This window comes from Tenrec ecaudatus, chromosome 14, assembly GCF_050624435.1.
Source record: "Tenrec ecaudatus isolate mTenEca1 chromosome 14, mTenEca1.hap1, whole genome shotgun sequence".
NCBI lineage: Eukaryota > Metazoa > Chordata > Mammalia > Afrosoricida > Tenrecidae > Tenrec > Tenrec ecaudatus.
This window is the reverse complement of record NC_134543.1, coordinates 118295070-118313350: the sequence shown is the minus strand read 5'-3', so window position 1 is coordinate 118313350 and position 18281 is coordinate 118295070. Positions and strand designations below refer to the sequence as shown.

The 18281-nt window shown below is 39.7% G+C and overlaps 1 protein-coding gene across 5 annotated transcripts in view; it reads right to left on the bottom strand.

Moving 5' to 3' along the window:
• Window positions 1–18281, bottom strand: part of TCF12 (transcription factor 12) — a 349715-nt gene that overhangs the window by 73021 nt on the left and 258413 nt on the right. For all 5 annotated transcript variants that reach the window (XM_075531944.1, XM_075531945.1, XM_075531947.1 and 2 more), the window contains 2 exons: window positions 12471–12606; window positions 8215–8267 (listed from right to left, as the gene is read on the bottom strand). In XM_075531944.1, coding sequence (XP_075388059.1) covers window positions 8215–8267; window positions 12471–12606 — 189 coding nt within the window. The remainder of the gene's footprint in view (window positions 1–8214; window positions 8268–12470; window positions 12607–18281) is intronic.

Sequence of the window (18281 nt, the reverse complement as noted above, 5' to 3'; positions counted from 1 at the left end):
TTGTATCTCCGCTGACTTCAAATGGAGACAGCTTACCAGCCAGAAATAAGAAACTCTTTAAGTATGTACAGTTGTTGTGTGCCCTTTATGCTTGTTTGCCAGGGAAGCTAAGCAAATACCTATCTTGATTCATGTTCAAGAATTGGAGTGTTCTGCTCAGAAGTGCAGCTGAAGCTAGTGTTGAGAAACACTAGAATTCTTGCTAGTCTTTTAAATGCCTCTGATAACGGTCTATTAACACTTTATTATCCCACTGACTCCCACGGGTCACTTCCTTTGAGTCTACTTCTCACCTTGCTGTTTCTCTAACAGTGCTAATCCTTGACCTCTCTCTATTCTAATGGCTTTATATCAGGCTCCCAAGTTACTCATTTCTACAATCCTCAGGAAGTTCTACTTGTCATCCTTTCTTCTATTCAAAATACCCAAATACCTCTCAGTTTGGCCATCTTCAGCATTTTTACTTTTTTAATTTAGTGCTCTTATTCTTTAAGAATACAACATGGTTATACATGGTCCCTAGTGATCTTTGTGGACTGAAAACATTTTAGGATGTCATTTCAAGTGATGTCCTTAATTATCAAACTTAACATTTTCACATTAATTTTTAAAATGTCACAATCCAAACAAAATTACATTTTTGGTAGAAAGGAAGGTATCAATTTCTGGAACTCTGTGACTATTGATTCATCTCAGAATCAGTACAGTGCCTTACTTATGGTGAAGGGAAGGGGAAGATGAATTCCACATTTCCGCCCCTTCATGAGGGGAGCCAGTGAAATATAAAATGGGAATGTAACTTAAAAAAAAGAAAAGAGAAAAAAACAAATTAATTTTTTGTTAACTGTGACTACTTCTATGTAAAAAACACACGTACTGGAAAACAGTCCAAGAACGGTGCATTTGATTAAGAAACAGATAAGTAACATACAAGCGGTCATCTAGCTGAGAAGCAACACAGCCCACATGGAAGAAGCACACTAGCCTGTGTGATCATGAGATGTTGATGGGATCAAGTATTGGGCACCAAAGAACAAAAAAATCATATTATTGTGAATGAGGAGGAGTGCAGAGTGGCGTGTAGCAACAATGAAACAAACAACTTTCCTCTAATTCTTAAATGCTTCCTCCCTACCATTGTCATGATCCCAATTCTACCTTACAAATCTGCTAGACCAGAGGATGTATACTGGTACATACATCATACTGGAAACACAGGGAATTCAGGACAGATGAACCCTTCAGCACCAGTGGTGAGAGTGGCGATACCAGGAGGATGGAGGAAAGGTTGGGTAGAAAGGGGGAACCGATTATAAGGATCTACATATAACCTCCTCCCTGGGGACAGACAACACAAAGGGAGACGTCAGACAGTGTCACATATGACAAAAAATAATAATTTATCAATTATCAAGGGTTCATGAGGGAGAGGGAAAAATCAGGAGCTGAAACCAATGGCTTAAGTGGAGAGCAAATGTTTTGAGAATGATGAGGGCAACAAATGTACAAATGTGCTTGACACAATGGATGTATGTATGGATTGTGATGAGTTGTATGAGCCCCCAATAAAATGATTTTTAAAAAAGAAACGTAACTGTGTCACCCACCTCTGTATGGGGCTGCAACTCCATTACATTCTCAATGAACAAGGCATGGCATTTGATGGCGAATTAGGAACTGATGTTCAAAAGATGTTTCAAAAGTTACTGAACAAGAACACAACACTGGGTCTTTGGGTCTAGGAAGGCATTCTGGAATTTGTCTCAACGTTTATTTTTCAGGAAAGACTTGCTATGATAAAATTTCTAAAGCGCCTGTTTCTGACTTCAGAATCCTACACCTTCTGCAACATAGAAAGAAAATGATCCATATCTGCAAATACTAACACCGTGCTAAGAAATAAGGAATTAAACCAGAAAAAAGAAATCTCCCTTCGAGATCCCATTCAAAAAATGAGAAAGGTGAAAATAAACTGCAGACTTATGATAGTCTGAAAAACAAAAATAATCAGAAGGAATTCTAGGAAGCAGAATTTGCTTTAAGGCATTTGCTCTACCTTTTTTGGAAATGGATGCTTTTCTGAACACTAGGATTTAAAATATACCAAGCTCTCTCTCTGCCATCAAGCTGATTCTGTCTCCTAGCAACCTTCGGACAGACTAGAACTGCCCCCTGTGAGTTTCTGAGACTGTTTAACTCTTGGTGGGAATAGAAAGCCTCCTCTTTCTCCCTCAGAGTGGTTGGTGGTTTTGAACTGCTCACCTGTGGTTAGAAGCCCAATCTGAACTACCAGGCCTCCTCTCTATGCCTCAGACACATATAGAAATGTAAAAGTCCAGCTAACTTATTTCTTCCCCTTTTATTGTTAACACTTGGCTTTTCTTATACTTTCAAATTTTATTTACTTTTCAGCAAAATTTGATACAAACAAATTGTTAAGTTTCTTTTAAATTTGGGGATGTCATGGCAAAAATGGGAAGAAATGAGGAATATATAGTTACTGATGATCTATTATATGATATGCCAGGTACATGGTAGGCACTTAATACCCTCATGACATCGTGAAGAAGGCACAATTATCTCCTTTAGTGAGCTGGAAACTTGAGGTCCACTTCTCTAAGCTTGAAAAATAAACAGATGCGATAAAGCCCATTATCCGCCTGATGAGAAGTCTGTGCTGTTCTGCGACTACAGCACTGTTCTTTTGCACATGGTTGTCAGCCTTCGCAAAACAAAGCTGATTAAATTAAAATTTGGTCATTAAACACATAATTGAACCCCCCCCACATAATTGGCAGGATTGCCTTTTAAGTATAATCATCAAAGCTGCATTAGTAACCCAAGATACATATATATTTTTAGCATCAAAAGTACAAAGAAAATCATTTTTGACATGATCTGGTATTGCAATTGTGGCTATATAGGTGACATCTTCAGCAAAGTATTTATTGTCTCTGAGTCTTAATGCTCTCATTGGTCAAAAAGTTGTCCTAGGGTGGTGCGCACAAAGCAGGTGGCAGCTACAGGCAAGGCTCTAGGCTTGAGTCTACCCTGAGGCATTTGAGAGAGAGGAAAGGGGCCTGGTGATCTACTTCCAGAAATTCAGCCACTGAAACCCGAGGGAACAAAATTCTACTTGGACACACAAGGGATCACCACGAGTCAAAACTACTGGATGTCAACAGCGGTGGTGGTAAAGAGAGGATAATAGCTATCTTACAGAGTTTGTGAAGGAGCCCGAGTAGTACAAAGAGTGAGTGATGGGATGCTAACTGAACCACTGGCAGTTCAAACCTCCCCAGCTGCTCTGTGGGATCAAGCCCAGACAACCTGCTCCCATACAGACTGCAAGCTGGCAAACTGTATGGAGCAGTGGAGCATGTCACTGCCTACAGCAGACCCTGGGGTCACTGAGTGAAAGTTAACTTGGTGGTGCAGAGTGTCCAGCAGAGACTGATGTGATACAGGTGATGGCTAACAGCTCCTCACACATGTAAGCCTCAGACTTCTAAGACCCTCTATAAAAAGGGTGCAACACACGTACTGGATATATTTCCATTTCCTTTTATATCTTACAAAAACAAACTAACGAAACTGCCCCAACTCCTGCCCAGGGCTTTAAAATGTTCTTAAACTTTTAACTTGGTTATACTCTCATATAGATGTTGGTTATACTCTCATATAGATGAAAAACAGTTGGTGTACACATGAAAATGATTATGAATTTATACATATTCTATTTTAATTTTATGCCCAACTTTTAACAATTCACAGTCAAGGTTCTATACATTGCATACTTTCCAAGTAAAGAATTTAAACAGAAACAAATAACTTTGATTTTAGACATTGAGAGATAGGGTACTCTTAGGAGTTAATTATTTTACAATTATTTTTTAAAGTCCCTTTTTGGACTTTTTTTTCTCATTTGAGATTTCAACTATACTTTTAATTAATTAAATTTATTTGTTATTTATATATGTTTAGTTACATCTAATAGGTTTAAATACTTATTTCAGCTGTACTACTTTCAAAGTAGCATGACTTGTGCCTGTTGTCAGATAGGTGTTAGAAACAGACTTGAGATCGGAGCAGATGAAGGGGGAGGAGGAGAGAGTGGAACACATCCTGACCCACCAACACCTGAGGACGATGTTCTCGATTAGAGCAGCCAATCCACAAAAAGGACCACATGGCCGACCCCACTAGGAGACATCACGTCCCCCACTGCCCCATAGCCCTACAGGGGACAACACTAGAGACACAGTGTGGGGATTGTGCCCAATCTGATCCCACCACACTGAGGCAAAACACTAAGGGGGTGCAATCGAACAGCAAGGGAACAGAGTGGCGAGGTCCCCAGGGAATGCTGAAGGTAGACGTTGGGGCCAGGGCGTGGTGCCCAACAGACTGGACTGGAAAGCACTCCTAAAGGCCAATAAACGGTCCTTGAACTAACTACAAGCTTTTCTTTCTTGTTGTGTTTTGTTTGTTTTTTTGTCATTGATTTGTTGTTGTATATTGTTGCTTGGTCTTGCTCTGTCTTGTTTTTGTGCGTGTTATCTCCATAGGTCTGTCTAAATAAGATAGGCTGGATGAACAATCTGGAGGAGAAAACAATGGGACCAACAGTTCTGCGGGGACATGGGAGAAAGGGAGGTCGGGGGAAAGGTAGTGGTATTAACAAACCTAGGGACAAGGGAACAACAAGTGAACCAAATCTGTGGTGAAGAGGGTGTAGGAGGCCTGGTAGGGTGTGACCAAGGGTAATGTAACCAAGAGGAATTACTGAAACTAAAATGAAGACTGAGCATGATAGTAGGACAAGAGTAAAGTCAAAGGAAATAGAGGAAAGAGCTAAGAGGTCTAAATAAAGGCATATATATGCAAATTTATTTATATACGAGGATGGGGAAATAGATCTGTGTACATAGGTTAGTATTAAGGTAGTAGAAGGACATTAGGCCTCCACTCAAGTACTCCCTCAATGCAAGAATATTTTCTTCTATTAAATTGGCATTCTATGATGCTTACCTTCCTGACACAACCACTGAAGAAAAGGAGGGTGCATAAGCAAATGTGGTGGAAAAAAGCTGATGGTGCCTGGCTATGAAAAGATATAGTGCCTGGGGTCTTAAAGGCTTGAAGGTAAACAAGTGGCAATCTAGCTGAGAAGCAATAAAGTCCACATGGAAGAAGCACTCCAGTCTGTGCAATCACGATGTGTTGAAGGGATCAGGTATCGGGCATCATCAGAACAAAAAATCTTATCATAGTGAATGAGTGGGGGAGTGTTGAGTGGAGGCCCAAATTCCATTTGTAGACCACTGGACATCCCTGTACAGAAGGGTCTCAGGGAGGAGACGAGCCAGTCAGGGTGCCATGTAGCAACAATGAAACATACAACATTCCTCTAGCTCCTACATGCTTCCTCCACCCCCACCATCATGATTCCAATTCTATGATACAAATCTGGCTAGACCAGAGGATGTCCACTGGTGCAAACAGGAACTAGAAACACAGGGAATCCAGGGCAGATGATCCCTTCAGGACCAGTGGTGTGAGTGGCGATACTGGGAGGGTGGAGGAAGAGGGAACCAATTACAAGGATCTACATGGCACCTCCTCCTGGGGGACGGACAACAGAAAAGTGGGTGAAGGGAGATGTCAGACAGGGAAAGATATGACAAAATAATAATTTATAAATTATCAAGGGTTCACGAAGGACGGGGGAGAAGGGAGGGAGGGGAAAAATGAGGAGCTGATGCCAGGGGCTTAGGTGGATGAGAATGATGAGGGCAATGAATGTACAGATGTGCTTTACACAACTGATGTATGTATGGATTGTGATAAGAGCTGTATGAGCCCCTAATAAAACGTTTAAAAAAACAGACTTGAAGACTGAATTCTATTCTGTTCAAATAGTTAATGAATCCAAACCTAAGTTAGCTGGTAAAATACAACATGTAAGGAAGCTTTCAAAATTGCCTGTGGTTCTCAAAGGAATCGATGTTGTGCCAGGATTCAGTGCCTTTCTTTCTCGTTCTCTGTGGCCCATCCCAGACACCTGAGACAATACCTAGCTCCAAGTACAGTGTTGAGATGAGTCAGAAACAACTTGATGGCAATCAGTTTTGAGAGATCCCAGTACAGAGCCTTGGTGGATTACAGTGCTCTGCTACAAACAGAAAGAAAGGTCTGTGGTTCAAAACCACCAGCTGCTCCATGAGAAAAATACGTGGTCGTCGGCCTCCCTAAAGATGTCAGCTTTGGAAACCCTATGCGACAGTCCTACTCTGTCCTATAGGTTCACTATGAGTGGGAATTGACAAGATGGAAGTGGGTTACTTCCAAGTAGTGAAAGTGGTTAGGACTAGCAAGGTGTGTGTGTGTGCGCGCGCGCGCACATGCACGCACGCACACTACGGGTGGGAAATGACACTGATACTCCATGTCTTTTTTCTGCTCTGACCATTTCATCCTTTTCTTTCTTCCATTTTAAAAGTGAAAGAACTATGAACAGTGAAAGAACTACAAAACATTGAATACGGTTTCTTAAAATTAATGTCAGGCAAGGAGAAATTAGATGAGTTTTTCATTTACTAATCTGATTTTTTTTACCTGTGGTTCTACTGAATATTAATATGTAATTTAATTTTTATTACTCACAGAATTATAGTAATAAATTACAAGAAAATTGCACTGTTACATGTTTTAGCAGTTCTGTCAGTTTTAATATGATTTCTGTTAATATAGCAGAAATCATCTGTTATACTGTTGAACCACCTACCCTTGCAAAGCATGCAACTGTTAAAATGTAAATTACCCAACTATTTTTAGCTGCTGCTGAAAAAAAAATTCCTGTCTTCAGGAATAATGATTTGAGGCATTGTGTTCATTTTGTTTATCAAGCAGCCATTCAGCCTCTAGTGGGCCCAAGTGCTTATGCAAGCAAAAGCTTTTAAGAATGTCTGCAGCTGCAAGCCAACCTTCCAGGTAGGCTGCAGGTTCAGAGCCCAGCTGCCCTAAGCTGCATAAAACTCAGATCCATCTGGAGCTGGGTTTGAAAGAGGATTTAAAATTCGAGTTTTCATGTATCACACGGAAGAGAAGGTGGGGGGAAGAACATAGGAAAGTAAACAACCAAAGATCCTATCTCTACTTCAGCCTTAATAAAAAATCAACAGCTCAGACCATGCTGCTCCTCCTAGACTGCTACTTGCCAAGTCAGATATTCCATTCATTCTGTACTTGGCTGAGCTGTGCCTCACCCAGCAGCACCTGCGCCCATGTGTTAAGTACAACCAAATAAAAGCTCAACACCATTTACACAACAAAGGGATGTACCCAGTGAGGCACTGGGGCCTCAATCCAATAGCCTCTACGCTCATTTGTTCTAGGAAAAGGGAAAGGAGAAATAAACAACTTCCCTGCTGGCACCAGGGATTTTTTAAACGGCTGGTGGATTTCGGCAGGTTCATTTACAAACACTTTTACTTCTTTAGGGAAGAAAGTGTATTTAGTAGCACAAACACTGCTACCGTATTAGAGTATTAGATTATCATGGCTGTTAGCGATTGCTCCACCAAACCTGGCCAGCCCCTTTCATCACAGCCCTTTATTCCCAAAGGACACATTTTTGAGTAAAGAGGGATCAACAAACTAGTTGCTTGAAAGCTTTCCTGATGCTAGGCTGAAGTTAGGAAAGGCTTAATGACGGCTTTCGAATCCACAAGGGCTTCACAATGAGCATCTGACTTAGTGATTTATGCATATTAATAACCCCAGTCCTACTGAGGCAAGCTGAGCTGAACATGTCCTCCAGAATTTTAATGTCTTTAGCTCCACTGGGATTATTACAAATGTAAATTTCTAAGATTCTCAGCTATTAATCTCTGTCTGTCCTCCTGTTCAGCAACATAATGACTAATTAAACATCAAAAGACCTGTACAGGAGATCTTCTTTGACAGCTACCGGCCTAGTGCTCTTCCCAAGAGGGGAATTCAAATGACAGGGACAGAGAGTAAGAGCATAAGGGGTAAGCTACAAATCACTGCAGAGAAATCTAAAAACTTCACATTAAATTCATCTCAATCAATGATTCCGTTAGGCAGTGAACAGTTAACCATGTAAAGGGTATCAGTGGGCACCAGTGGAATAAATCTGGAGCACTAGAAACCAGTCTGTTTACCACCAAGTTAAAAAAGGGTACTTACAGAAGAAGGCAAACCAGGAGGCACCTTTCTGACTTTCTTTGCTTGCAGCGGATCTGCACATGGAAAACAATATACTGCATCAGTGTATTATATGAGCGCTGATCGGATTCAAATGAGAAGGCAGGGATTTCCCCACCTAGTGCCTTTCCTACTTCCCACTGCAAAACCAGTTCAGCTGATAAAGCGATGCACTCTGAAATGGTCAAATGCCCCATATAGTTACAAAGAAACAGCAACGTGCACCCACACCCAAAAGACGAAAATGGTAATCAAAGCAGCACATGAGAGCAAAGGAAATGTTCATGTCTTAAGTTCAGCCTTTCTGCCATAGGGCCGCTCGCTCTGGGTTGGAATCAGTGGATTTTAAACTAAACATTGCACATCATTTATCTGTTTCATTTGCATAAGGGGCATTTGGTGCAACAGGTCACATTAAGAATGTAAACTCCTTAACAAAGACAGATTCAGTGTCTGCATCACACTGAGAATGTCAGAGGTAAGGTACGAGCTTTGTCAGACACAGTGCCATCTAGCATTCTGTAAGGACATTCACTCCATGTGGAGTGAAGACACGACTTCAGCACAAATCATTGTACACTTTAATACCATGGAGCCATCAACGTCATATTCATTCAACATAAGATGGAGTAATGGAAGAACTTCACTTCTAATTCAAAATTAACTTATTAATAATAATTGAAAACATGAGTATTTCATATACCCAACTTGCTATTTTAATTTCACTTGCCATACTTACTAATTTACTATAAAGTAAAGTAAGCAGCACAGCTTTCCACCTTACCTAAATAATGCATTAAATGCAGACTTTCAAGGGTTCACTATTAGGAACACGGAACACATGAAAGGCTGATGTAAGTATAACATTTCTTAAAACTAAAAATGAGAATTAATGCAGTAAGCATGAGAATGATGAGGGCAACAAATATATAAATGTGCTTGACATACACTGGATGTATATATGGATTGTGATAGAGTTGTATGAACCCCCAATAAAATGATTTAAGAAAACAAGCAAGCATGGCATTTTCTTAAGCCACCAATGACATGGCACAGTAAGATATACAGTGGTGTAAGGAAGGGTGAAACCCATTTAAATTGAGGCTGGGAATTCTCCACAGCTACAAAGCTAAAAACAAAGCAAAACCCCAACTTTGTAATTAGTGTGTAGAAAAATTTTATATAATAAAAGGAGGAGGAAGCATTCACTAGCATCTCTGTTACTGTCCCAAGAGGCAGCCTACCCTACCCTTCCCTTCCTTAAAACAAAGGGTGCCAAAGATGGAAACCTTGCTCTCTGTGTGTTTGTAAAACTTAAGACGCAAAATCTGTGCTCTGTGTAAGGTTTGTCTAGACTCCAACTCCTTACAACTCACACGGCATCTCAGTCTTTATACTGAGAGAGCTCAATGAGCCGTTCTTGTTCTTACTACGAGACATGGCTGCTCCGTTTGGGCCATCTTGTCTGATTTAAAATCAGGAGCATGTGATTCATGGTTCACTTTTGAGAAGCTGCAAAGTACAGTAGTAGTAGCAGCAGTCAAGAGAACAATCCGATTAGGTTCATATTTCAACGCTATCCTACAGATAATGTTAGAACTTAGTCCAGTTATCACCCCTTTGAGCTTCCATATGTAAAAAGGGAGTAGACAACACCTTCTAGAGTTATTGTGATGAAGATAATATATGACAGACGCCTGGGCAGTATATAACTCAGAGCGACATTAAATACCATATAGCCATCAATGTTACATTTATATGAAATTGTGGCAAAATAATCATAAATTAGATATTTAATGTTCTATATAGAATGTTTCCTTCCTAAAGTATCTACACAGTTTCAAAAGATGTTGGGATTGGTACAGAAGTCTCTTTAGCCTTGACATTTTATGAATAACTATAAGGCCAAGAAAAAGCAGCTAAGACCAAGAGATAACAAAGTAAGATGAATAATAATCAATGAAACAGTATTTAGCCAGGAGATGGGTGAGTTTTCTGGGCATCAAGAAAACCATCATCTACTAGTGGGACCTTGGCTAAGGGGTTTTGTGAAAGAAGAACGTGTACAGTGTAGGAACAGAGAACTCGCTCCATCAACTGAAGGAGACATAATCTTTAATTTATACAAACCCTGAATTGGAACTCTGGATATTTATAAAATCCAACCTCTTCCTAATTATTTTAATAGTTCATTTTTCCCATACCATGAATTTTCGGTAATAATACATTGGTCTACAGTAGTGCTTTTTATCACTGCATGTGCTACCAGAGCCTATCAACAAGGAATTTTTCTAAGGCGACGTTGACACATTTGCTCTCCATTGAATGTCCCTTTTGCAACTAACTCTAACTCGTTTGGTAGTAAAGAAGAGTGGAGGTGGAAAAAGGCATTTTACAATAGTTGTTGTTAGGTGCCACTGAGCCAGTTCTGACCCATAGCAGCCTTACTTACAACAGAACAAAACACTGCCAGTTCCTGCACCATCCGCACAACTGTTCCTATAACTGAGACCACTGTGCCTGTCAATCTAGCTCATTGAGGACCTTCTTGTTTGCCGCCTCTCTACTTTATCAAGCAGGATGTCCTTCTCAAGGGACTGGTGTCTGATAACATGCCCAAAGTATGTAAGATGCAGCCTTATAATTCATCACTTCTTTAATAATAAAAAACTGTTATCGGTCTAAGTCATCTGGGTTCACTCTTAACTGAACACACACTAGATCATCCCTGGTGACCGAGGGTCAGTCATTTCTCATCAGAGTTCTCTCTGTCCTTCCTGACTTGGAGATCCATTAGTAGGTCCTTTTATGCTCTTAAGCACACCTCAGACCCAGAGACTTGGAATATCACACCAAAATATTGGTTTGGCAGAAGGTAATATAAATATGTAAACTAAAGACTGTCTACAAATATTTCTAAAATGAATAGTTATGGTATATTTCCTTTTGGTGGGCAATATTTACTTAGGATATAAAGGATTTGTTGGTAGGAAGCACCAGGAATTGCCACACTCACGCAGATTGGACCAGGAATCAGAGGACATCTGAGGCTTGCTGCAAGCAGCAACCCCAACAGACTGACCTGGCCAGGCTGTGTATCAGACATAAAAGAAGGGAGCTAAGCAACATAAAGGGCTGGCTGTGTACAGAGTCCCTCTTTCAGGGGATGTTTTCAACTGTGTACAGGGGTGGCTGTGAGTGTCCTGAATACCACTGATTTGTGGACTTCAAAACAGCTGGCTTTACGAAAGGCCTTCAAAGAGTTCACTCAGAAATAGAATTAATAGATTACTGGATTTTCCCATGAACTTTCAGATGGTCCTTGGTGTATGAACATGCTCTCCACTGAGTAACAATGTTACTGTATTTATGAAATGAGACTGTATAAAAAAACTGCTCAAACTCTGGATCAGTCAAAAGTAAGATTTTTAATCGTAATATTATGATATCTTTCATTATCAGAGGAAAAACTGGTTAAGTCTCTCTTTAAAAGATAAATCATTTTATTGGGGGTTCTTACAGCTCTTATAACAATCTATGTATCACTGTATCAAGCATATTTGTACATGTTGCCATAATCATTTCTAAATATTTTCTTTCTACTTGAGCCCTTGGAGTCAGCTCCCCGCCCCCCCCCCCCGCTTCCCTCTTGTCCCACTCTCATGAACCCTTGATAATTTATAAATTTTTATTTTCATATTGTAAACCATCCACTATACCCTTCACCCACGTTTCTGTTGTTCATCCCTGGGGTGTGTGTGTGTGTTGTACAATGATCACTGAGAATGGTTCCCCCTTACTAGTTATGTAAAAGCTAGAACTTCTGTGTGGTAGAAAGCCACCATAGAAGGAAAACCCAAACATTTCCCACTAAGGGAAGTGACAGAAAAGTTGTAAAAGGGTGCCCCGTTGACAGGGGAAACCCGTGAGCTGGGAAAAACAAGACCCTGCTCTCACGGTGCCTCTTTCACAGGGGACTAAACAAGGGGCTGAAATTGATGGTTTGAAAATGGTTAAGGTTAGCAGCATAGGGATTAAAGTATCCAAACAATCTCATTCATCGTCAATAAAAATCATGATTTATAAAATGTGAACATTTTGCTAACTAAATATTTAATGGCTAGTTATTTTTATGCAGGTAAGTTCCAACATCAATAGGATACCTTAAATTTCCTCAGGTAAAAACACAGTCAGTCAGCAGTGTAGACTGAGGGAAATCAGAAGTAAAGTACACTCACCAAGCGTCGCCGGGTCATGGAGCGGTCTTCTCCTGGAACTCGTGGCTGAGAAGGAGTAGTACGGTGCGCCAGGCTTTCCTGAAGAAGACAGCTGTGCTGGGCTCCCAAGCCCGAGATCTTGTCTCAGGAGACTAGACTATAAAACAAAGCCAGAGAAGAGTTACCTCCTTACTGACACTGACCCACATCTGAAAATTTCACCACTTCGGAATTATTTATAGTACCTTCAACAATTATTTTCCCTTTTTTCCAAACAACTCCTTGAATGGAAGCAGCCAATATGGATTTATTTAACTGAGTAAATTAGACCATTTGCCTAGGCCGATATTTTCTCCCCGCCCCACACCCCAATTCGGTGTCCAGTAATTATGTAGATCCACACAATTTTAAGGTTGAAAGACGTTTTAGTTAGGATGGAGTTCTGCCTTTATAGCATGAATCCCTTCTAGAATATTTTTAAAACTGGTCAACCAGTTTTTGCTTGAATGTTTTTATGGCCATACCTGAGAGTTGATTCAAACACCCCTCCCCACTTTCTTGAGAAGGTCTCAAGAAGATAGCTGAGTGTTTTCTTCATCTGGATCACTAGCCCTCCACACTAGCCTCTGGATTTTCTTTTCTTGTCCTCTTTATACATTTGTCAAAGTAGAGAACCTGAAGATGGTGACCAAACTTCTAAATGTGTCCCGATTAGTGTGACACGTACAACAACCCATTAGGAGAGGTCAGGAGGGATCACATCCTTCAGTTTTTTGCATGAGCAAAAACCTTCCAGTACTGTCCACCCCAAGTGTAAAATTTAACATTTAACTCTGAACTAATTCATCTTCTTTTACTTGGTCCATTGATAATCACCCATTCCTATCACTTTAAGATTCTGGTCTGAAAGCTAGCCAGTTTCTGGCCATTTAATTAAAAAACAAAGCACGAGGAGACAAAACTGAGGAGCGAGTCCTGAGGTGTGCCACAGTGACATCACTAGACTGTGCTAAGTGCTCCAATGAAATCCAGATTCATCAGTTCCGACCCAGTCACTCCATCCGGAAACAAACGAGGTCAGCCAGACAAAATGTGGACTCAAGTCTTCTCGTGGTGAAGTGAAGAGAGACCGCTTGGTCTTGAAAGAGGAGGAAGGAAAGACCGCCTCAGGAGGGCAGGGTTGACTATTTTTGAGAGGATGAGCTCAGGTGGAAAGAGCTGTGATTTCTCTCGTCATTCACTGCCCTCTGTATTTAATGAACCTCACTGCTACCACCACATACTTTCTGCCACTGAATATCATAAAGACACTGAGAAGTTGAGCTCAGCTTTATTCAGAAAGGTGGAACAGTCCAGGCCCTGCCACAATATGAAGAGAGAAGACATACTCATTTCGTTAACCATACCAATTTAATTAAACGATTCCTTTGATGTTTTAGAACTTTTAACCACTAGGTGTACTCACATAAGGTTCACCATTTCAATGTGTGTCTAAGTGGCATTTTGCACATTTACAATATGGTATAACCACCACCTCTACCAGGTTCTCAAACATGAGTTCAACACCCCAAAAGGAAAGCTCAGACACAGCCCTAGGCAGTCATCAGTATGTGTTCTATCTCTGGGTGGACAGGGCTGACATATCGTACACAAATGGAATCATGCAATGTGTGGCTTTCTTCATGGCTTCTTTCACTTAGCATGGTTTTTGAGGTTCATCCATATGGACACATGTATCACTACACTTCATTTCCTTTTATGGCATAATAACCCATTGTGTGTGTGTGTGGATTGTAGCTCATTGATCTATTCATTAGTTAATAGATATTTAGATGGTTTCTGTGTCATTGGCTTGCTGCTATGAGAATTTAAAGACATGGCTAGTATGAGATCCATAGACTGGGCCAGGATGTATTCTTGATATAAGATTACTTCTTTATATAAAGCTCTATCTATCACTAGCTTTGTATGTCTAGGCAACCCAGCCTAACACATATAGGCATGAAGATCTACTAGTTTTGACTCTTATCTTGTTGCTGATGCTTTTGCTTACTTTGAGTGGATGATGAAAGGCAGGGGTCCAAGTTCATGCTTTTGCAAGTGGAACTCTAGCTGTCCCAGCAGCTTTTGTTTAAAACACTATTATTTGCCATTTAATGTTCTTGGGGCAGTTCTCAAAGATCAACTGGCAGTCAATATTGTTTAGACTACTAGAGGTCTCTTGCAATTCCATTCAAATTTGAGAATCATCCTTTTCATTTTTATAAGGAAAAAGAAAAAGCCCACTATGATTTTGATAAAGACTGCATTCAATTTGTAGACTGCTTTGGGTAGAATTGCCACATAACAGTATTAAGGCTTTCTTTATTTAGGGAATGTGTTACAGTTTTCAGTACACAAGTCTTACTCCTAGTTATTGCATTCTTTTGGAAGCTATTTTTTGATACTATTGGAATTGCTTTCTTAATTTACTTTTGTATTGTTTCTTGAGAGTGTATAGAAAGATTACCATTTTTTATTGAACTTGTATCGTACAACTTTGCTGAATTTATTGATTGGATGTAATAAATTGTGAATTTGTTAAGGTTTTCAATACATAAGGGGGCTTTAAAATTGTTCATGGGAAAATTCTATTTCCTTTCAATTCTATTTTTTCCACAAACATTTTGAAGCACCTTCATGTAAGATGTCAACTATAAACAGATTTACTTCTTCCTTTGTTTTGGATGTCTTTATTTCTTTTTCTCCTGGGCTAACTACTCTGACTAGAACTTCTAGTACAATGTGGAATAGAATTATCATAAGCAGGCATCCTGATCTTAAAAGCATTTCAGTTTTCACCAGTGAATATCACGTAAGTTTTTGCCAGTAACTTTTATAATGCTGAGGAATTGGCTTTCTATTGCTCATGTGGTAGTGGATTTGTTTTTCTTTGGCTGTTGTTTTGATCATCAGAAAGATCAGATTTTAAAATTATTATTTTATACTTTATTAATAATTTATAGGGGGCTTTTACTTCTCTGATCACAATCCATACATTCCTCCAGTGTCAAGCACATTTGCACATATGCTGCCATCATTATTTTCAAAGCATTCTCTTCCCACTTGAGCCTGCTATCAGCTCCCCATTTCATCCCCCTCCCTCCCCCACCCGCCCTCACAAACCCTTGGTAAGTTATAGATTAATTTTTCCATATCTTACATTGTCCTCCATTGTCCCTCACCTACTTTTCCATTATTCGTCCCACTCGGGGGAGTGGGGGGTTCTAGGTCGAGCCTGTGATCGGTTCCCCCTTTCTGCCTCCACCCTCCCCTAATGCTTCTGGTATCTCTATTCTCCTTGTTGACCCCTGAAGGGCTTATCTATCCTGGATTCCCTGTGCTGCAGGCTCTTATCTGTAGCAGTGTGCATGTTCTCGTCTAATCCAATTTTTAAGGTAGAACTGAGGTCATGATAGCACCAAAGAACTAGAGCAAAGTTGTGCTTCATCAGTGCTAAACTGCACTTTGATTGGCTCATCTCTTCCCTGTAACCCCTCTGTGAGAAGATGTCCTATTGTCTACAGATGGGCATTGGGTGTCTTCTCTCCATGACCCCACCCTCCCCGCCTCTTCACATTGGGTATGATTTTGTTCTGAGTCTTAGATGCCTGACACCTGATCCCATTGACACCTCATGATCACACAGGCTGGTGTGCTTCTTCCATGTGTGCTTTGTTGCTTCTGAGCTAGATGGCTGCTTGTTTATTTTCAAGCCTTTAAGATCCCAGATGCTAAATCTTTTGGAAGTCAAGCACCATCAGCTTTCTTCACCATAATTGCTTATGCACCTATTTTGTCTTCAGTGATCGTGTCAGGAAGGTGAGCAACACAAAATGCTGAATTGTTAAAACAAAGTGTTCTTGTGCTGAGGGAGTACTTGAGTCGAGGCCCAATGTCCATCTGCAACCTTAATTCTTAACATATAGATATGAGTACATAGTTCTATTCCCTCTCATTATATATATATTTACCTATGTAAAGATCTGTATTTAGGCCTTCATAAATGTCTTTTGTTTTCTGGTTCTTTCCTCTTATTTCCTTTTTATTTCCCTCTTGTTCCACCATCGTGTTCGGCCTTCATTCTGGTTTAGTAATTCTTCACTGTTAAACTGCCCTTCATTGAGCCCCACTAGGCATCCTACGACCTTCCTTCCATTGATTTTAGTTCACTTGTTGTTCCCTTGTCCCTGGGTTGGTCCCCTCTCCCCTTCCTTTTTCCCGCCTCCCCTTTTCCGAAAGAGTAGATTTTTATTAAATGTTCTTTCTGCATCAATTGACATGATCATGTAGTCTGGTCCCAATCATTATATTAGTGTGTTGCATTACATTGATTTATTTTCATGTATTGATTTACCTTTGCATTTCTGGGATAGATCCTATTTGGTTGTGGTACATAATGATTTTAATATGCTGCTAGAATTTGGCACGCTAGTATTTTCTTGAAGATTTTTGCATCAATGTTCATAAAGTACGTTGGTCTGAAGTTTTACTCTTTGTGACATTTTGTGTCTGGTTTTGGCATTAGGGTAATGCTGGCTTGCAGAACGAGTTAGGAAGTATTCCTCTTCCTCTTCAAATTTTCAGAAGAGTTTGAATAGAACTGGAGCTAGTCAGGAAAAATCAGGAGATTTAAAAATACAGTTTGTTTGCTCAGATTTGCTATTTCTCCGAGAATCAGTCTTGGAAATGTTTGTATTCTAGGAATTTATCAACTTTATCCAGATTATCAACTTTATCCTGTGTACAACTTCTTATACTATTCACTTATAATTCCTTTTAATTCTGTGAGGCTGGTAATAATATTCCCACTTTCATTTCTGAATTTCACATTTTGAATCTTTTCTCTTTTGGTAGTCAAGCTTGCTATAGGTTAAGTCCATTTTGTTAAGTTCATCCTTTGTAAGAGCTAGAATTTTGTTGATCTTTCTCTTAAAATTCTGTGTTTCATTTATTTCCATTCTCAACTTTACAATGTCTTCTTGCTGTCTGTGGTCTTAGTTTGTGCTCCACTTTCTAGTTCGTTAACACATAAAGTTAAAATGTTACTTTTGTCTTAAAATTTTCTGTGTTTGCAGCTATGAATTTCTTTCTAGGGACTGTTTTTGCTGCATCTCAGAGATTTTGGCATGTCGTGGTTTCACTTTAATTTTCTTATAGCATACTCACCAATGCTGGAGAACACAGAAAACCAACAATATGAAATGCTCATAATTAAAACCACAATTTTCTAGATCCTTGAAAAAGTAATTTTTTAAAAAAGAGATGGTACATTCCTTAATAATGGAGAAAGGTGGAGAAGACAGGGTTTCAAACACCAAATGATGCAATGTACACATTCAGACTATACAGTACCAATGTAATCATTTAGTACAAATTGCACAAATTCCAACTGACATAAGATTCAACAGTTAAGAAGGGTGTGATTGTCAGACATAAAGGAGAAATAGTCTCCTTATGAAAATAATCTTCAGGACAAATGATGAAAGTGAGAAACACTAAATAGAAATGTAAAAAGTACACAGATATGCATTCTCTCTATTTATAAAACAGACCATTAATGACAAATATTTTTTTAAATGACAAGTCTTGATGATGTTATCTTTGTGCAAATGATGTGACCCATGATTCAAGTCTCCCACAGATGTTTTCCCTGAAATTTTCATCATCACATCTGTTTTGTGTTTCTTTCTTTTCTTCTTTTGCCTGCGCTAGGCACATTCAACATTCCTCAAATAGCGAGATCAAAATATGGCTCAGAGTATGCTAGCTGGAACATATTACTACCATATG